General features: G+C 40.6%; 1 protein-coding gene across 1 annotated transcript in view; it reads right to left on the minus strand.

Moving 5' to 3' along the window:
* Nucleotides 1–3,909: 3,909 nt before the first annotated feature.
* The window catches only part of LOC104072253 (sodium channel protein type 5 subunit alpha-like), a 56,402-nt gene continuing 38,135 nt past the window's right edge, over nucleotides 3,910–22,176 (minus strand). Inside the window, exons 7-12 of the mRNA XM_009582727.1 lie at nucleotides 17,679–17,960; nucleotides 10,994–11,047; nucleotides 8,874–9,015; nucleotides 8,040–8,140; nucleotides 7,268–7,538; nucleotides 3,910–5,516 (exon numbers count right to left, since the gene is read on the minus strand). Of these exons, the coding sequence (XP_009581022.1) occupies nucleotides 4,282–5,516; nucleotides 7,268–7,538; nucleotides 8,040–8,140; nucleotides 8,874–9,015; nucleotides 10,994–11,047; nucleotides 17,679–17,960 (2,085 nt within the window). The 3' untranslated portion in view covers nucleotides 3,910–4,281. The remainder of the gene's footprint in view (nucleotides 5,517–7,267; nucleotides 7,539–8,039; nucleotides 8,141–8,873; nucleotides 9,016–10,993; nucleotides 11,048–17,678; nucleotides 17,961–22,176) is intronic.

Raw genomic sequence — 22,176 nt, forward strand, 5'->3', positions numbered from 1 at the left:
GTTTAAACCAGCTCAATTTTGTTCAGTTTTAATATGATTAGGAACCTGCCACATTTAAATAGAAATCAGAGCACAGAAACAGGGTAAGCAAATTGGTGCTAGCCTGGGTGAAGATAAGGCTGATTCAATCAATGCTGATAACAGCTAAGGGTTGTCCGTGTCCCTTCTGAAGCTCCTTCCAGGATTAAGGCGTTGGCAATGCATGTGTTGGGAAGGATGTTACTCTTTGCTTAGTACGAATTTTAACGTCTAACTAATATAATAATAACCAAAATGCAAATCAACATAATTAAACTGGAAAGACATCCATATTACCATTAAGAAAATCTCATTTTTATATGTATGTTTTTCACCTCTAGGTGGGATCTCATGTTTCCAGTAAAATCCTTCCTTCTCCAGCTAATTCTACAGGGCAGGATGGGTTGAAATATTGATGCTGGGCTCATCCTCTCTTTGAAGGGAAGCTTTTGGGTCTGCTTCAAATTCATCTGAAGTATCCAGAAATTCTCCATCGATTTCAACAAGCTTTGGCTCAAGCCTTTAATGGCCTGTAGTTAGCCCTACAATGCAAGAAACAACGGAGGGGTTTTCATTGACAAGCCTTCTAACAAAAGTCACCATGCATTTCCCAAACAAATGTGCTGAAATGAAGTCAGAGAAATAATAACATAAAAGTTGATAAAATATCAAAAAAAAAAAAAAAAAGGCACAGGAAGTATTTGTTATCCTTATTTATTTAATAAAGAAACATAATAAACTTGAATTTTTCCAGGTACAAACAGCTTAATATGTCCTATGATATTGGCTGATATTTTCCTTGCTCTTTTCGTAGCTTGAGTGATTCACGTGGTAGCCTTTATTGAACAAATCAACAGAAAAAATGGTAGCACTCACCATGCTTATAGACAGTGTGGGCCAACTATTGAGTTAGTGTCTTTAACTAAATTACTGCACCGGGAGGTTGTATCATTGCTAGATTCGGATCGGCATCTCCATTAATAAAGGTCTGCAAGTGAGGTTATTTGATATTTTTGAGGGGAGTTCTGCACACCATACAAAGACACCATTCCCTCTTCAGCTCTAAAGAAATGTGCCACCAAACAATCGAAAACCCAATAGAAAACCAACCTTCCAGTTACAACGGTTTTGAAAGTAATTTACAATTCAGTTTTAGAAAGTTGCACTGTAAACATCTGTAGTTAAGACCCTCTTTCAGATTTTTTTGCATTATGTTTTTTTTTTACAGGTTTTGGGTAGAAGACAGAACCATTTGTAATTGCATCAGTACTACAGGAACTCACAACAATGACAATAGAATGTTCGATGCAAGGGTGAAATGACCAGAGGAAGAGCTCTTCTCTAATATAATCAGTGACCAGCTAACCGTCCCATTACATCCCGTTCGTTACTGGGCCTGACTCTTAATAAGAATATCAGTTGAATATTTTCTAAGATAAGTTGAAAATAATTAAAATATTTCTAAAACAGCATGACCAACACCGTGCTGCTGAGTGCAGACTGACTTTTTCCTTGGGTTTTGAACAGTTTACGTTGTATGTGAAAAAATCACGTAAGAAATGCTCCTTTTTCTTAGTATTTTTCCCTCTTTTTTTTTATTCTAAAGCTTGGAAAGGAAAATAATCTTACCAGTTGTCAGCCAATAAATGCTTGTTCAGCGAGTAATGAATGTACTATTTTCTAATTAAACAGTTTCATTATAGGTAGCAGCTCGTTGCTAATGATCAATAAATCCCATTGAGAATAAAACATTTTAATCAGTAAGTTGTGTCCTCTGAGTGTCAGCCACTCTATAAACTCACAAGATACATACCTATGTATAGATATACGTATGTGTGTATATATATATATGCATATAAATATAAAAATCGCATACTCTTTCTGGGTGATATGTACAGTCAGAATAACATTACAGCATAAATACACAGGGAATCTGTATAAAGTTTCTCTAATTTGAGAAGCCTTGAGCAATTTTGGTTTTTTGGGGGTTAGGGGTGGGGAGGGAGGAAAGAATAAAGAGTGTTTTCACTTTAAGGAACGAAGTGTAGTTCCCTTAAGTTAGAATCTAATTACATACAAGATTTAAAGGCAACAAAATCCCCCGAGGAACAGCCCTATGTTATATACCATAGACATGGGGTTAAAAGGGCAAGAGAGCATGATTATAATAATACTTATATAGTACGGTTCATTCCCTTATAGCACTTTGCAACCAGAAAGTCTTACAACACCCCTGTGAGGTAGGTAAGTATTATTATCCCCATTTTACAGATGGGTAAACTGAGGCACAGATAGGTTAAATTATTTGCCTAAAAATCATGTAGTAAGAATCAGGAATAGACCCCAGGAATCCTGATGGCAAATCCTCTGAATTAACTGATAGACCACTCTCAAGTGAATGCCTGAGACACCTCTCAATGAATGGAGAGAATATATTAGCCCATATTTACACAGATACATAGTCATGCTTTTGACATGTTGTCTTTACATGTTCTGACTTGTTTAGAGGACAGATAACAATGGCCATAGATAAACTTGACTGTAACATGTCGCTTTAATTCTTGTTGCCCACCCCATGTGGATTTTGACTCCTTTACAACCTGGGATGTAACTAAATGTGAATGACAATACACCTTAAATACATTCTTGATATTTTTGCTTCTCCAAGGTGAAAAGCACACTCTTCCTTAAAGTGCAATGGCTCATTACAGAAATCTCAAGATTTTCCATGAAGTCCAACCAAACCCAAGTACAATCAGTCTGAAGCTGAAAAAGAAAGAACTTGTCTGTAATGATGGACTTGTCTCTATATTCCATAAATACTTCCTCATATTCTATCGAGGCTGAAAGTTTAATAATAAATAATAATCTATGTTAGCACGTAAAACCTCTAATACTTTTCTACAGCCACACACCCACCTTTCACCCCCGTTGTCATTTCTTTGGCCTGAAGCTGATGGACACATCAACTGTAAATATTACTTTGCCTATAAGAATGAGGATGTATCTATTTTCTAGTAGATTCTTTTTATTGGTTTCTGTATTTCTTATCCTTCCCCAATAATCTAACTGTACCGTCTGAGAAAATGAAAGATAGACACTGATTAGAAATGATTCAAAACCTCAAAATTTAGGTACAGATCCAGAGGCAATTCCCCTCCCACCTTCTTGATCACACTGCCGGCAGCCGTTCTGCATGGTCCAATTAGCGTTGTTTTTATTATTATTACTAGTAGTAGTAGTAGTATTTTTGGAGCAATATTGATGCACAGATTTTCCAATAAGGCTGCTTAGCTCGGTGTTCCTGGGGAAAACATAGCCTATCCCACTACTTAACAGAAACTTTGCCAGCGTAGATGGTGCTTAGGAGCACTACACACAAACGTGATGCGCTACTTCTATGGTGAGTTTGATTGCGGTATTCAAAGCAGATTCTTGAAACATACTAAAAAATTAGTGCTTTTATTAACAGTTTTACAAACAGAATCCATTACTGTCTAGTTTCCTGAAGGATAGAACAAGCCACTTCTCTCATTATTTTGACATCATTTCCTTCTCTGTTTTTTTGTACTTCTGCTGATGAGCAGTTGCAAGTTCCAAGAGGGACGGCTTAGTGTAATAAACAGTTAAAATGTTGCTGATTTGATAGTTTACTTTGCAACAACTTTCCTCTAGAAACGATGGGTATCCTGCAAATTCCTATTATCTTGACTCAGAGTTCATCATGAAGAGCGTAAGGATCATTAATCTCCATGGAAAAAGAGAAATTTTTTTTATGTAAAAAAATATCAAATATAATAAATTTATGAAAGACCATTCACAACATATACAGTAAGTGTTACATTTTGCTACAGCAGCTGTGATATTTTTTTTTTCTTTTTAGAATGCAAGGTCATACATCGCCATAAGTAAACACACTAATATGAGTAAGACCTTAAATGAATGTATACAGCCAGGCTTTATCTGTGGATAGATATACACTGTGTTTACTGTTTTACAGTCTAGCATATTCTTATTCACACCATTGATATAACAGCTATGACCCTGCAAAGATTCTTCCTGTGCATATATAAATATAAATATTGAGCCAAGTCAAAAAGAGCAGGGTCAAAGGTTATATGACTTATTAGACTCCTGTAGTTAAGGGTAAAAACTCCATTGTTTCTTTTGCAACTAATTTTTAATAAGAAGGCTGCTTCAATCATTGTGTAGTTACAGCGTTACATTCTGTAAACAATATTTTAAAGCATTCTAAACAAACATTTAAACAATTGATTCTTTATCCTTGTCTGGTGAGAGAAGACAATCTATAGCCTCATCACTTTTGCTCGAGTCCGTTATCTTCAGCTGGAGATTATCACTCGTACCTCTGGTGACGCTGTCGTAGGATGGAGGGAAAGATGTGGAGGACAGAGTTTCTGATTTGTCTATTGGCCTGCCGTAGTTTTCGTTCATCATGAACGCAATAAGACCCTCCTTCTCGGGTGCATCGTCCTCGAGGATGCTACCATCAAAAGTTCTGTGCCGGTACAAGTAAGATGCCTGCTTCATGGAGCGCCGAAACAAATGTCTCCTGTAGGCCCGCTGGATGATGATGGCGGAGACCTCTTCTTGTTTCCGTCTGAGAGTTGTTGTAATCGGTTCATAAGAGATCTTAGACGGATTCGCCGCCATGAACTTTTCTTCCATCTGTATTTTAAGGGCATCCATCTCTCCAGATTCTCCTAGCACCCTTTTTGTAAAAGCAAACAAAATATCCAAGCAATGGATCCTATCTCCACTGACCATGGGCAGGTCCATTGCTATGAGTTTGATTTTGTTTGGTTTCGCTATGCGCAAAGGTTCTGACAGCGCGTCTGCAAAGTCTGAAAGTGCAGAATACTCAATAAACTGAGTGGCTTCAGGGTCAAACTTCTCCCAGATTTCATAGAACATATCAAAATCATCCTCGCTTAGAGGCTCTGTACTTTCCTCAGTGGCTACACTGAAGTTCTCTAAAATAATAGCTATATACATGTTTACAACAATGAGAAATGATATAATGATATAAGTAACAAAGAATAAAATCCCTACGGCAGGGCTTCCACAGTCTCCCTTTGAACCATTTGCATTCAGAAGGTTTGGGTCGCAATACGGCGGCCCAGTATTTAAAATAGGGTTGAGAAGACCATCCCAGCCAGCTGACGTTGTGATTTGGAAGAGACAGAGCATGCTGTTAGCAAAAGTTTGGAAGTTGAACATGTCATCAATCCCATACTCCTTCTTAACATAGGCAAAGTTAGCCATGCCAAAAATGGCGTAAATGAACATGACCAGAAAAAGCAAGAGGCCAATGTTGAACAGAGCAGGTAGGGACATCATTAAGGCAAACAGGAGAGTTCGAATTCCTTTGGCTCCCCGGATGAGTCTTAGGATCCGGCCAATCCGAGCCAAGCGAATGACTCTGAAGAGTGTGGGAGAGAAGAAATATTTCTGGATGATGTCAGAAAGTACGGTGCCTTGAAAAGAAAAGAGATGGTGAGTTAGTACGTGGGAAATAATCCCAGGCTTCCCTTTAAAGCAATCAGTCAGGATTACGGAAAAAATCAAGGAAAAGTTCCCCAAACTGAAAGACCTATGATAAAGGGAATGGCATTGTCGTTAGCATTTTCATGCCCATTTAATCCATGCAAACTTTTGAGACTATGAGCAAAGGTGTCAACAGTAGCCGTAGCTTTATTAAGGGAAAGCCGGTCTATTGGGAATGAGAAACCAGGATCAACTCGGATGGGACACACCTATCTGCAGCTTTTGGTCATGACTTTTGGTCACCTGAGCCATTTATCCTGAGTGTAGCTGGTCAGAATTTCTCTGACTTGACAATATTTTGTCTATACAGTGTTTGTGAGTCAGCACTGAAAAGCTGGTGAGCTGGACCTGTTTTCTGAGCCACCACCAGAACAGTGCAGGTTTCTACTGGAAATCTGCTTGGTTGTTTGATTGCTTATTAATTTTTCCAGTTTCCCTGACAGGCTGGGAGGGAACTAAGGGCTAAGACTGTACTAGCAAGGAAATGAGCTTGCATCCCTGTAGCTAAACTCTTCCTGCAGAAAAGAGCAGCTTGGTCTAGATTGTCTAATGCCAACAGACCCCGGTTGCACTGAGCCGTGCTGAGCCCAGCCTGGGAGAGGGCTCACTGGCATGGCCCAAGTCCCCTGGCACTGAAATGACCTGGTTGATCACGGGGCAGCACTATGACCAATGTGACAGCTCTGGTTAACCAGCTGCTATGGGCATATCCTGAGCATCCAGCATCAAGGCTCTGATGACAGTTGTATGGTAATGATGTTCACTGGGTGACCCAAATCTCTGAAATCCAGGTACTCTTGGCTGATCCAAGGCCCCCAAAGCACAGGCTGCTCTCTGGACGCTAGGGATCTCCTGCATTGGGACCTTGCAGGCTCCTTGGTCCACCAGAGGGAGTTTAGAGCAACAGAAGTATCAGTCAATGAGAAGATGGCTCTGTTTTCCTAACATGGTAGTTTTTCATTCACCTATTCCCTCCTTCAAAATGAAAACAATATTGGAAGAGCCAAACTTCTGAGTTCCTTCTGCTCACTGGATCAGTTGATCATCTTCCAGTTACTACTTTACTTCCATCTTCAATGAAAACTCTTCTGGCAGGATTTCAGATTCACATTTGACCTGCACTTCTGTAAGCACCTAACATACGACCTATGGTTGGGGCTACAGGACAGCAAAAGGCATAAATTAACAATTTGTCCCATGGGTAGATGAGGATTCGGAGCTCCAGAGACAACAGGGCTGAGAACAGCCAGACTCACTGCACCTGCCCAAACCTGCCCTGAAGGGCTATTTCACACTGATGTAATAAAAGTAAATAGCAAAACAATAGTAGTCTCATGTGCCCTTTTCACGTGGCTTTTTTACTTCTCTGTCTTTGGCTGTTATGCAGAACTGGGGTTAAGTGTATGGTGCCAGTTCTGGACCATGTGTTATCACAAGGAACCATTAAGTGTACATTGAAATCAATGCTGTGATGTGATAAACCTCATAATTTCGCTGATCACACAAGTTATTGTTAGGCAGTATTATGTTGTATTATTTAAATATTAAAAGAAATATGCTTAGGATCTAATTCTCTGAGTTGAAAGTGTATTTTATTGCATGAAGCCTTCAACTTTGTCTAATTAAATTTATGTCTGCCTTTTTAAGTTTGGAGTTTGGGTGAAAATCCAAATTCACCTACCTACGATAGACAGAATCACGACGACAAAGTCAAATATGTTCCAGCCGTTGGTGAAGTAGTAGTGTCGCAGAGCCAGCATTTTGATGATGCACTCCCCAGTGAAGATGGCAACAAAAAGCATGTTGATTTTATGGAGGATGTTCACTTTTTCTTGACTTTGGTCATCCGTTTCCACCATCATGGTAACCATGTTAAGGCAGATGAGAATCATGATGGAGACATCAAAGGCTTGTTTTGAGACAACATCAAAAATAAAACCTTGGTATTTGTTCTGGAGGAAAGGAGAAGATTTAGTTAAGATTTGGGAAATTTGAACTGTGTCAAAATGATGACATCATTGTCTCCTGATCAATCAGAAAGTAGAGGAAAATAAAGAATGTACTGCTTCTGATTAGAACTTCATAAACATAAAGATGATGACAAATGGTTGGATGATAGATTTTTCAAACTCAGTGACTCCTAATGCTTCTTGAAACTACTGAAAAAGGACCTTGGACTGGGGCCATGAATTCATTCAATGCAGGCATGTGGCCACTGCCATGACTGCACATGTAAATTGGACTTTTAGTCAATATTGCGGAACAATGGGAATTTTTGTACCACACAGGTCACTGGACTTGCAAATACTGTCCAAAATCAAAACATATAAATACTAAGTGGCTTTCATCTGGAAGCAATCACTCTTCCTACACTGGGAAGTTGACTTGCATTCATTCTATTCAATAAATATTGAGCTATTACACATAGTTCAACTGAATTATGCCATTCTTACCAGTGGCCTTGGGATTGGCTTTTGAGGTTTCTTAGATCCCAACTTTTTCATTGCATTATAATACTTTTTCTGTTCTTCTGTCATAAAGATATCCTGGCCACCTAAGTATAGGGTGAGAACAAAGCTATTACTTTTGATGAAAAGAAGTCCACTGCCTCCATCCAAAGTTCAGGCTGCATCTTCTGTTTTCTTATTTCCCTTTTCATGTAGCTTTCATCAAAATATCTAAGAAGGGCTTGATGAGATGAAGTGCTGGGAGCTGCTTATTGCATGGAGGCGAAGGGCAGGAGACTCGGAGCAGTGCAGGTAACCAAGGAGGAGCAAGAGTCAGATTCTGTCTGCGCTCCAGGTAGGTCCAGGGCAAGAGGGGAAAACAGAAGAACCTCAGCCCTTTGTTTAGAGCCTACAGAGCAGCGAGAAACACAGTTCTCAGGCCAGGCTGCTCCTCCCTGACCCTGGCTGCACCTTGGGGCTGGGAGGCGATGGGTTGAGGAGAACAGGTTGCACTGCTCTGAGGGACGGTGGTGTTTGTGCATGGGGGACACCAGTGCCCCTGCGGCAGAGTTTGTGCCAGAGATCCCGTTTGCATGGAGCTGCTTCACCACTTTCTGTGGGGAATATAATCCCCCAGCCTGTATTTGCAGGATGCTCATCCTGTGGGGACATTAGGGGCTGCTACAACTGTGATTTTTGTAAAAGTCCTGCAAGGTGGTTTCTCCAGCTCTTCTGTCAATGCTAATCTCAAGGCTAATGTGGCAAAGCCACTGCTGATAAATCTGTCCCTTGCCCTGGTCTCTGCAGCAATCACAAGGTGATGTGTAGCATATGCACTACTTATCTTTTTCTTTTGTTGGTTAAAATTGTCAATGATGACACCAATGAAGAGGTTCAATGTGAAGAAAGACCCGAAGATGATGAAAATCACAAAGTACAGGTACATGTATAAATTACATTCCCATTCAGGCTGCTCCTCACACTGCAAAGGGAAAAGGGAAAATGTGAAAATGACACCATCTCTGCACATATCAAAATATTAATGCAGCTGAAAGAAAACTGTCCATTGGCAATAAAGATTATGAAACAGGAAAAATAGTGTAACTCCCACTAGCAGAGTCAGTGCTCCATGGTGTCTATTTGAAGTTTACTACGAGCATGCCATGGTGATTTCAGCTACATTTCACAACACTGTCACAGCAATCACACTGCTTCAAAAAGAGCAACTTCAGAATAAACCCTATAAAATGTTCTTAGTCTGAACGCAGAAGGGGAAAAGAATCAATTTTTTGATTATCCCTAATCTTATATGAACTAACGGTACTTAAAAAAAGCAAAAGTATGATCGCAGTATAATTAAATGCTACTGAAAAACACTGTATTTAGAAGTACAATTTTTCTCTATGAAGGGTGGAAATGAATAACATCCCTTGCTGAAGAACTGCACAACGCAGTCTGATAGCCTCAAATCACATGTACCACATTTGGCAAAAATGCTTAGATTTGCCCCACCAGCTCCAGGTATCTAACCAAGATGCCAGAAGTTCGCATTTCCCTAAATGCTGCATTTTCTCTTGTGTAACCCATGCGTTTCATTCAGCAGCAGGGAGGACACACACATGCGTACATGTAGTACAAGAATAAATCAACATCATTAGCTATGTTATGCAAAGGTACTTCTCTGCCCCTATGAAGCCATGAGGTTTTTTTCCACCCCTTATTCCTCCATTTAGGGCTCGACTCCCTGTTACTCAATTCAGCCTGTCAAATTCCGAATACCAGGCAGCTGCCTCAAAAATTAACAGTAAATGTAATCTTGTTCCTTTAATATTATTAAAAAAGGAAAAGGAGACAACATCTCCTTCAATAAAAAATAAACAAACCACACGTGATGTAGCAAGGGAAATGCTTTTTTTTTTTTTTTTTAAGGAAACCTGAAAGCTGAATGGGATGTAGGTAGGAATTGTTTGCCAGCCCAGGGTAGCTACCAGCACCCAGAGCTCCAGCATGCCTGAAGCCAGAGCTGGAAGCTCACACCAGCCTCTTTCCCTGCCCGGAGCTCTCCACCCTCCTGGAGCAGAGCTGCTGGTTGAAGTGAAGAATCTTGCTCAAGGTGAAGATATTTGAGTATGTGGGTTACAGGGGAATGTAATTTAAACCCAACGCTTTTAAAGAGGTTCTATTATCAGAAGTTAGATCTGTGGAAAATATGGCAGTCAACGGGGAGAATGGAAGAAACAGAGAGGACAATTTAGGTTTTTGGTAGACTCGATCTCACCCTGGAGGTGCCTCTCTGTGCTCTCTCCACCCTCCTGGAGTAGAGCTGCTGGTTGAAGTGAAGAATCTTGCTCAAGGTGAAGATATTTGAGTATGTGGGTTACAGGGGAATGTAATTTAAACCCAACGCTTTTAAAGAGGTTCTATTATCAGAAGTTAGATCTGTGGAAAATATGGCAGTCAACGGGGAGAATGGAAGAAACAGAGAGGACAATTTAGGTTTTTGGTAGACTCGCTGGAGTAGAGCTGCTGGTTGAAGTGAAGAATCTTGCTCAAGGTGAAGATATTTGAGTATGTGGGTTACAGGGGAATGTAATTTAAACCCAACGCTTTTAAAGAGGTTCTATTATCAGAAGTTAGATCTGTGGAAAATATGGCAGTCAACGGGGAGAATGGAAGAAACAGAGAGGACAATTTAGGTTTTTGGTAGACTCGATCTCACCCTGGAGGTGCCTCTCTGTGCTGGGAGTTTTGCAGTACGAATAGATAAATCAGTTGTGTAGAACTGAAGGCTGCATTTGTTTTAATCTCAGGGTTATGATGCTTCACTACCAGCTGCCACTGTCTCAACCAGAGTAAGACAATGGCAACCTGCATGTATTTTTTGTTGTTGTTATTAAATACCACGAATGCTGCAAAAGTCAACGGAAAAGGAAATGATTCCTTTTCTTGTAGTGACCTACCTCTCGTGAATCCACTGCTGCATACATAATATCCATCCAACCTTTAAATGTGGCCTGAAAAAAACCCCACAAAATACATAATTAAGCATATTAAATAAGCATATCTTGAAACGATACCATCTCTGTGATGAGTATTCAAAATGCAATGTTGAACATGTTCTTCAAAGTTAATGAATTGCTTCTCCCTTAAAGCAATATGTATCCATGAGTTTATGTTCATTTAGAGGTTTAAAATTATTCCAGAATGGTTTTATCCTAGTTTCATGTTTTCTGATTTTCTGCAGTTGTAAGGATAAAACACAGGTTTTTAAAAGAGATTTTAAAAAGGAGAGAAAACATGGCAATTAAATCTTTGGAAGTTTTGACCTTAAGAAATTCGAGTAATGAAGAGATACAGCTACACAGGACAACTCAGAGTGCTGCCCTGCACAAGTCTCGGACCAGGTGAGATGGACCCCTTCCGTATTGCTTGTTCAGACTGATGGGCAGTGACTACGTTGTAGGATCCCACTGAAGCTTGGATTCTGCCCTCTTTTAAAACAGGGTAAATTAAGGCAACGTCAAAGGGACTCAGCCTAGGGAGTCACATAAATCGCAGCTGACTTGAAAGGAGCAAAGGCAATCAACATCTGCTGCGAGCCTGGCCCTGGAAACTCAATCTGCTTTGCTGTTCCGATTTTATTTTTTTTTTAAATCAGGGTTTTAATTTTTTTTTTTTAAATTGTTTAAACAAAGAGGGATTCCACAGAAATCAGTGTCTCATACTGGAACCTGCAGTGGAGAAAGGGCAGTGCCAACACTCCTAGGAGAAACACATAGAAGTGATTTTTACTATTCTGTAGCAAAACCATGACACTCTGCCCCCAATATATGCCTCTCATTAGACACAGCCTGATGCCAAACATACCCGGCTTTAGGTCTGACTCTGGTCTAAGCCACATTGCCTTTATATTAGTTCTCTGGGGTTCTTTCTCATTTGATTTCTGAGCCATTTAGACTTACCCTGGATTTAAAATCAGTGTAAGCAGATAATGAGGTGTTTTTAAATTTAGTGATTTAATCAGATTTACGCTAGCATGCATGGAAGACCCAAGCCCAATATTTTTTTGAATCCTACTGACACCTAGGTTGAATTTTCCCCATAGTGTGCAGGCATGCAATTCCAGATAATGCTAGTAGGAATTTTGCCAGTGGTTCCCAAGAGAACCCAGGCATTTGTGTTGAGCTAGGTACATCCAGCGGTTTTAGAAATGCTCCATTATACCTTCTCCATTATTAAATTAAATCCTGGAGGTAACACTGCCTTCCCATTGCCCTCTGAAGGCTACTGAGCCAAAGGAAAATGTCATACAAGAGGCCAACCATATTTCTCATGAAAGTATATATAAAATAATGTTTGAAAAGTTGCATTCATTTTTATCTACTGGTTGGAAAAGATTAAATCCCCAAAATCAGAACCCTTTGGAAAATCTATTCCATGGTACTGTGTCTTAAAAAACACTTTAGATGTAAAGTGTTTATAGGAATGATCAGCAGTTTTATTGAAACAAATAATTATTTGAACCTGTCATGCTGATCCCTCTTAACTGTTATAATATTTTCCTTTTTTGCGGATCTCTTTCTAATCTCATGAAAGATTTTCTGGTGTCATTATAGTCGCTTGCAGCTTCTAGCTCAAAGTGCCGTTCAGGAAGGGTGGATGGCAAGAAATCCTGTTCTCCCACTGTACTTTTCTCCCACTTGGGAGGAAATCTTTTCTCTTGAGTAGCTATTTTACCCCTTGATGTGTACCACAGACACGAGAGACTCTACTGCAAGGCACAGTGGTTTATAGTGATAACAGATGATGAAGTGATCTGACAAAAATAAATATTAAGAGAATGAAGGACTGTGATTTTCTGTTTTCCCACTTGTCCAGAAGTGAGAGAATTAAAAATCCACAGGGCTTCTGGAAAGCTTCCCTAGACACTTCATCTGCAGAGGGTAAAAGATACTGAGAATGAAAGAAATATAACACTGGGAAAAGAAATTATTTATCTGGAATTAGTAACCACTTACACGCTGGATAAGGAAGTGACAAAATCTTCATGGGAGTGTTTGTGATATTATCCTGCCTGGAAGCTATCCAGAGAAACACCGTTTTCTACTGAAACTGTCATGTGATGAGATTATCTACCGATAAACTCATCTTGGGATGGGATTACATTTTGTTATTTGACTGGTGGTTAGAGCTGCTATGCAGTAAATTAGTGAGGAGAAGGATAGGTGGGATGGTACTAGCTGCCCTCAAACCATTTATTGTATAACCAAATGGTGCCTTAAAATAAAAGAAGCCTTTAAATCTGTGAGGGGGATTTTTTTTTCTAGAAAAGGACTGCGATAGTGCAGTAAAAATGGCTGCTTATGATGGCAGAAATACTGATCTTTGTATTTCTGAAATGCTTCTTTAAGCACTACTGTTGGTGAGAGAAACTTCTGAAAGCTAAACAGAGCCACCAACAGTACAACCAAACTACACATATTTAAGTTGGCTGTGCTAACTTCACTGTCTGCTGGCTTTTCTGTTGAATTTGTCAGTTTGTTTGATTTCATGGTAGCAGCAATTTTATACCGAACATTCTTTTTACATTTATTTTGCGTTAAGACCATTTGCTGGGGAGGGCACCACCGAGCATTGGACCCACCAGAGCACCCCAGAAGTCTGCACTGTGCTGGGCTACGTGGGCTCCAAGGGTGCTGCCTCCGCTCCCCTTGAATTTCCACCAGCAATTCCTTGTGGAAATACTGCTGAACTTTGGACACACGGAGAAATCTAGCCTGGCGCACCAATTTATGATTTGTTCAGAAGCACAGATTTTTTGCACAGTGAAAGCAAAATCTAGCATTTCAGTTTACAAAAGTGCAATAGATCACGTAACTCAGTAACTTTAGACACACGCCGCTGTCTCATGACCATTTTGTAGCTGATTTATGAGCTCAGTCATGACTTCGAACCTGGCATGAGGGGTTGATTTAACTCTACAGCTCCTGATTGCTGCACTGGTCTAGGAGTGCTTCTGTTCTTTTCCCATTCCTTATCTGGAGTCCCAGAGTGACAAAGAGTTGTAGGACATATTAGATGTAAGTCTGTTCCTGTCTAAGGAGAACTTTTCCAAGCAAGCCAGATGCTGCGTGAGAGACCACTTATTTTCTTGGTGTTCTTCAACAGATTGCTGAAATTTCAAGATATGTTGCAAAAAAAAATGCGGAGGTGATCATAACATGAAGGGAAGGATTCCACAAGGGAAATGCAAAACTCCTACTGGAAATTTAAGATATTTCTTTGTTCAGCTCAAATACGGATTTATAGAACATAGGCGCTGTGATCTGCAAAGCAATTTTGGGAATACAGAAAAAGCATTACTGAAGCACTGCATTGTAGCAATAACTATTTCCTAATAGATTAGGGTGTTAAGGGTGTGAAATCCCCAGAAGAGTGAATCATCCTTCTTGCAAATTAAAAAGTCTTGATAATAAAGATCTTTTCCTCCCCGTGAATGAGGCATTTCTCTTGCTTGTAGAGTGAGCAGAGACTGCCTCCTATTTTATTAATCTGTTGTGAGACAGCACGTTTGTTAGTTGGAGAAGCTTGAAACTTGACTGACCACTCCACACGAATGTTTTCGCAGACTCATTAATTCAAAGTGGCATCTTCAGAACAACATGATGGATCAGAAACAAGGTAGGAAAAGAGCGAAGGATATTTGGGGAAAGTTTCATGCAGTTATCAACTACATTGTCAGAAAGTTTGCCTCTGGATAGTAGTAAGCCTTGGAGTTTCCATAGTAGGAACTTCTCATTTCTTTCAAGGATGCTGTAGAAATGAAGACAGAACATTAAGCAGATAGATTTGTTTTACGTATTTCCATTTGGATTTTCAGACACATTCAGCCATCCAAAGGTAACTTCGGAGTCATTTAAAAGGTGTGTTGCAGCAGCTGAAAATGTCAACAGTCAAAAGACAAGTCCCACTTAAAAGCTCATATTTTGGATCCCGGAGGGTTGTAACCAAAATGCTTATCTCATCATTGCTACGCACTGTCTCAGCAGGCACAAAGATGCATCGATGTGTCTGTCTCTTTAGGAGAGCTGAGCTGTTAGCTGATCCCCTGCGGTTCCTACGGTAGTTTGCTCATGAAATGCGACTCCACATGGAGGATATTTGGCAAGGAGCACCTGTAATCGACACTCCTCGGCTGGAGTCTGGCAAAAGATATCCAGATGTTTGGTCCCTTTCTCTGTGGGTGTCATCTTTACACTTTATTGCCTAAGACTGTCATTAGCAGCAGACATAAGAGCTCCAGGTGCAGGATGAAAGTTAAAATCAATCCCCTAATGGCATCTGGCTCCTGCCCTTCCTCCTGGAAGAAGGAGCCAGCACCTGCCATAGAAGCTGAGCAACGTTTTAGGGCTCCCTCATTTCCTGCCATAATCAGTTTGTCCAGCCTGCACAGGCTGTACATTTATGGCACTTCTTTTGTACTTCTGCAACTGGAAAACCTACTTCTCTGCTACTCGGTACAGGATCACAGTTTTGAAAGAAACCTGCAGGGTCATCAAATCCATTTTCAGCTGGAAAACAGCAGTACTAGACTGTCCCTTCATAAATGTTCCGAGATCCACCTCATTACCAGTTATGTTTTTGCTGCCGTCACCGACCCCAGCAGAAGGCAGTCCCACCTCTGAATGCAGCCAGTATTACCAGTGTCAAGTGCCCAGGAACTGATACTGCAGAACAGCAGAAGAGACTGCTTCAGGATACTCCTTAGGCAATGCCAGTTTATGAAAAGCTGCAGATTTTCAGAAAGCTGGAGTTTGAGCCTTATAGAAGACATGGTGAAGGAATAACTACTACCCCGATGGAGTTTTTTTTCACCAAACAAACTAGGCATCTGTTATGCAGTCATGGAGAAGATAAGAAACTTCAGGTGAGGCATAGTATTTTAAACCTGGAAATGTTTGCTCAGCTAGATTGGATGTTTAAATAAAAGACAAAGAAAGCACTATATAGAATAGAAAATCTAATTAAAGACATTCAAAGTGAATTAATCTACCCTGCACGGGTGAGCTGAATATCGTAATTACATGCAAAAGATAAAAGCTTTTGCTCTCAGCAAGTTCAGCTTTATGTCATAGAAAGAACCAGAAGTGGTTGTGCCCTTTCTAACCTTTCTGCTTTCCAGAAGGTATGAAAGCAACGACTCGATGGACAGTGGTCAGAAGATCTCAAACTCAAGTGTATGTGTACCAGGAACAGAGTAATAGGGATAAGCATTTCTACAAGAAAGGAATGCTACTTCATGCATCTGTGACAGAGAAAAAAAGATCTGGGAGAAAGCAAATTTGCATCACAGGAAGGAGAAGGGCTGGCAGATCTGATGGGGGACCTGTGGGAGGCTCATGCCCTCTTGGAAGGGCAGGTGGGGGCTCGGGGGCAGTACCCTACCGCATTGCAAAGGGTGGATGTCTATACGTGACAACTGAATTGAGCTCCCAGCATGCAAGTTTTTATCCCAGAAGCAAGGAATGCCATCACAGGCGCTTCAAGACAGTAACCTCCCTGTCCAAGGATGTAGCGAGGGACTTGTTTCACTCTGCGTACATAAAATGCAACACAACAAACACCCCTAGTGCGTATCCAGCCCTTGTCATCAGTAGGCTTCAGAGCAAATTGGGAACAATGGAAATATGTATCATTACCCCTATTTCACATGAGGGCCCCATGGAATTGAAACAGAAAGCAATTTGTCTAAAATCACTCAGCTGTCCAGCGGCAGAGCCTGGACAAGAAGATGGAGTCTCCTGTGGCTCTATCCATTAGGTTGTGCTGAATCACAACACAGTAAATCTCTGTGCATACAACCTGTTTATCCATGTTTTACATTTGCTGCTGAGAAAGGTTGTAAAAGTTGCTTACATTATAGATCAAATATTGCCGTCATCTTTGAACCTCAACAGTCTCATCTCTGATACGCTCTCGCCACCTTTCCGGAGAGACCAGGCTGTATGGAGTTACAGCAATCTGATCGCCACCACGTTTCATAGTTAGGTTCAGTCTGACTCATCATGTTTAGCAGGTGGAAGTGAGGTGAGGAACCAGAATGAGAGGCACCACTGTCCTTGAACATCGCCATGGAAGGTGAGCAGAGGACTGTAAATTAAGATTACTCTGTGACTCCAGCTTTATGCAATAACTTCAGCTGAGTAACTGAAGGTACTGTAACTTCACTTATTCCCAGCAGGGTATAGTGAAGTCCCAGGCAGTTCAGGAAGGCCAGTGCATTCTGTCTGCACGAACAGTCCTTCCTAGGCCATGACTTTTTGTTTCTGGAACTGAACTTTGCTCTGGATTACAATATTGACAAAATGGTCTTTAATTCACCTCAATATTCCAATCACCTACCAGAGGACTACATTAGTGATGCACCAGAAACTCAAATTAAAACCAGAAGCTGCCACAAATATTTCTAGGCCAAATTAATACACCAAATGTGACTCATTTACACTTGAGGAAAGGCATTCCCCTGATAGGTAAGGCTGAAAAACCCAGAAAAGCATAGAGGTTAACCTGAGCCTTTAAGCTGATGATTTCAATGGGAACAAGCAACATTTGCCCATTAGTTTAGTTTCTGGTGGTCACACTTACCACTTGTAGCAGAGCCAGGTACCCAGCACCAACGTTATCGAAGTTAACTTTAACTTTTGTCCAGTAAAACGTGCCTGACACATTATAGAGTATACAGTCACTCATGTTGTTAATAATTTTAGAGTCTAAAGGCATATCTCCTTCTGTCTTATTAATGCACTTCCCAAATTTCCCAGCAAACAGGTTCACTCCCATGATGCTGAAGATAAGCCAGAAGATGAGGCAGACGAGCAGAACGTTCATGATGGAAGGGATGGCTCCCACGAGGGCATTGACCACCACCTTGGGTGAAACAGGAGAGATGAAACAGAATTAATGTCAGCACTTATACAAACACTTCGCTAACAAGCTGTTGTGCACCCTTGATTAATTAGGCTGAACCCATGGTGACAGGTGGGTAACTACTAACACTACCTAAAAAGCCAGACCACCATTAAAGGCTTCACACATGATTATTTTTTTCCTTTTGTAATTGAAGAGCTAATCTGTTGGCATCTCACCCATAGGATGATGCTTTTTCAAGAGGAATCTTTTTATTCAGGAACAATCTGCAAAGTCATCGTGACCTCTCAGATCCTACTGGATAACACACTTCAGCCAAACCATCTTTAATAATCATATGATTAATTGGAAACGGCTGGGATACATCACAGTGTCTCAAAATAGACCAAAAAAGATTTCTGAAATCTTTTACTGAACTCAGGCCTCCATAGTCCTTGGGATGTGAACTCCAGCTATGATAAATTTTGGTTATTTAAATAATAGCTGATTGAGACATACTGTACTAAGCCAACTTCCCTTGTCTGATCAGTATGCATGATTAAAACAGTGAAACCATTCTAATTTAACAAAAAATGCATTATTTTTTCCTGTGACATGCTGTGAAGTTCCTACCCACCAAGGCAGGGCTGTAAACCCCTGTGTAAAACCATACATTTTCTGAGGGAAGCACACTATCACAAAATGTAGTTTTCCCTTTCCTATGCCTGCAATGTTTCTTCATATTCACAGCTTTTGGAGATGCTGCCATTGCATGGTCTAGGCAAAGCTGCCTGACAGCGTTGCTGCGGACATCAGCCCCGCTACCTGAATTTGTCTGCATCCCTGTCTCATGCTTTGGAGATTAAAATCTGGTAGGCAGACATTAAGCTCTTCCTCTTCTCCATCTACATTTCTGAAACTGAGACAAGGTGATATTGATCCATAAAAATTAAATTTTGTTCAATTGTGAAGCTGATTATGGAAAATGTCAGCTCTTGTTTTCTTGCTTATTAGTGTCCAATTTTCTGACAAGCTAATATTGTAACATTCGTTTCCCCAAAATTTTTGCATTGCTGAGGAAGAAGAATACCCGGAAGAGTGAAACGGTTTTCATGCATGTATAGCAGCAGCCTCATCTACAATATACAATACAAAATTATGTAGATCTTTCAAAATCCAGATTTATATTTTGTGCATTTATGAATGAAGCTAATTTTCACACCGGAAAAGCTGCTTGACCATTTTTTTTCCCCTGTATAGGCCCACTCCTGATGACTTCTCCATTTCTTTCTTTTTTTTTTTTTTTTTTTTGTGTTAATTTCATCTTTTAGTTTTGGATGTTATTCAAATTCTAACTTGATTGTTTTAAGACCAAATTTACTGTGTTAACCAAAACGCCAATTAATTGCCAAATCAAGGGCTTATTTGGATATAGCCTCGGCCCTTGTCAAAGTAGCTTTCATTTGCTGCTATACGGGACAGCTCAATTGCAATCCATGCAGCACAAAGTCACTGCACTTATGTTACATATGCTACTCCCACCCACAAGCCCTGTGAGAGGACACAGACATCCAGGTTTCAGCAGTGCAAGCGACGGCCATGCCTGCATCCTGCTTTCTTCCTTCTGCTGAACTACGTCCAATGGTTGGTAGATAAGAAAACACGACATGAGGCTGGAGCAAATCCTGTAACACCTCTCTGAATGAATTATTAACAGGGGGGTTCATTCTTCTCTCATTGCTGCTGCTTTTACACCAGCGTGATGCCATTTGGTCTGCTGGAAGCACTCCTGAGACAAGCGAGGGGACTTAAAGACCTGAATACACAAAGGCAAGTTATCATCACAAATTCATGTTAAAAGTTCAGCTGCAAACCTTGCCATGGAAAGGGCTGAATTTCTATTGCATCTAGGAACAGCAACATATATAGCCATGTATAAGAAAAGGTTTCATACCTCTTGACTTCCATCAATACCTTTATAGGAGAAACCACCTTCCAGGTGACTTCTTTAGGGTTAGCCTAGAAACTGAGCCACCCTCTGCCCTAATCCACAGTGGTGCAAATCTGTAGCCTGTGCCTGGCCCCCCGCTCTCCTGATCTCATGGGCCACCTCCTCAGCTGAAGCTGATGCAGAATTTAAATCCAGAATAGACTTGCACGATGCGTTAATCCTCCCTTTGCTACAGCAGAGCCCACCAGTCTTGCCGCAGTCATTTCAGGCCCAGGCTATAACTCCTAGCCAAGCCTGGGCACAGCTTTTGCAAAGACATCTAATTTACAGTGTCATGATCTCAAATAACGGAGAAAAAATTTATTGTTAGATAATCTATTCCTGGTGTCCTTGGCCCTCACTGTTAGAAACAGGTGCTGTATTTTTAGGTTGAATTTGCTGAACTTGAGGCACTAGTCATCTGCTGTTAGGCATCTCCTATCATCCCTGTCCTCACTGCAGGTGAGTCACCACTGAACATTGCTTTTGGTAATTAAAAAAACCAGGGCTTCTTTCTAACTGTTGTGGTTCCTTCGGATTTCTAATCATGCTGCAGAGACTTTCTCATTTTTAACACCCCATTTACAGCATTTTGGTGGAATTCCAGTATTGAAGCACTGCCCTCTCCCTCTGCCTGCTGGGTTATTTCCCTGCGTATTGCGGGACTGTAATCCCTCATTTATCGGACCTGCCCAAAAGAATGTGTCCTGTTGAACAGTCATCCCGATCCCTAAGTCCTTCTCAGCCACTCTTTTCCAAGAAACGTCCCCTGGAGTGACCTACTTTCCTCCTCCCGAGGTGTACAATGTATGTGGTTTTATTAAAATGCATGTTGTTCAATTGATCTGTTTTTCACTGTGATCCAGATCAGTCAGTATAATTCCCTTATCTGTAATACCACTTACTACTCCGCTCACTTTGTCTGTTGTCAGCAAAGATATTATAATTTCTTCCAGATGCTGTTGAAGTCCAGATTAAGGACAGATTCTGAAGAATCCCTCACCCTGAGACACTCATCACCGAATTTACAGTGTCATCACTGTTTACAATTACTTTTCGAGATCCATCACCCATTTTAAATTAATTTAAAATATGTTTACTTGGCTTGGTACAAAGCTCATGGTTTCATCACAATGTCCCGTGGTATCAGATTCCTCTCTGAAATCTAAGGATATTATATCAGCACAGTTACCGTCATCAGCATAATTTGTAATCAAATCAAAGGACCATATCAGTTTTACAAGAACTATTCCCATGAAATCATGCTAACTAGCATTAATTATGCTATTTCTTTCCTGCATGTATCTTGTAGCAGCCTCACCATGACTTTGCCTAGTATCATTTTCACATTAAATGGTCTATCACCATCCCACTCATCCTTTTAAAATACTGCAATAACCTCCCTTGCTGGGAAGAAAATTGCAGGGAAGCGGCACCTCTGAAATAATTCCCTGATGGACAACAAATGAGGAGACATGGGAGACTTCGTGATTCGGGACAGGCAGACCTAAGTTAATTTACTCTACTATGGCCCGGAAAGCGATGCGTGACGCAGGGTGGTGGCACGTGCATGGTACCCCCAGGGTCTGCAGTAACTGTCAGGTGGGATACTGGTCTTACTGGGGTCTTTCTTGGGGACAGAAGGGCAAGATGGCAACGGTTCAGCCTTATTTTGCAGACCTCTCATGGGATGGGAGCTGCTGAGACTTGTGTCAAACTCGGACAGGTCCCAGCCTCTTTGAAGACAGGGAAAGGACTGAAGTCTGATGGTAACAGGTCCTCTTGGCCATCCAAGTTCTACTCTGTGTCTTTGTCTCAGCACCAATTGTTTCCAAAATTTAGCTACAGCATCACTGAAATAAGGCTCTTACTGCAGTATAAATGAGAACTTTCTTGTTCTTGTTCTAGCCATGCAGAAATCTTTCAGTTATTCAAGAAAAAGACATTATAATAGAGCAAACTATTATTATTTTCTTACTGTCAGTGTTTGCTTCTCAACATTATCATTATTTAATCCATCACTGCGCTGGCAATTTTCCTGTGCATTCTGGAGCATATGAACTCCTAATAATGAAAGGTCTAACTGTCCCTAGTCACGTTAAGTGTGGTTAGACAAACTAAAAATAAAATTATTTGATTTTCCAATAGCACGTATTCTCAATTACACTTTATCATAGTTTACAAGCTAATTCACTACCTCTGATAGCTCAGAAAGACTGAATATATTTCAGCTGCAGCAATGGTACA

The sequence above is a fragment of the Fulmarus glacialis genome, unplaced genomic scaffold, assembly GCF_000690835.1.
Source record: "Fulmarus glacialis isolate BGI_N327 unplaced genomic scaffold, ASM69083v1 scaffold5888, whole genome shotgun sequence".
Classification (NCBI taxonomy): Eukaryota; Metazoa; Chordata; class Aves; order Procellariiformes; family Procellariidae; genus Fulmarus; species Fulmarus glacialis.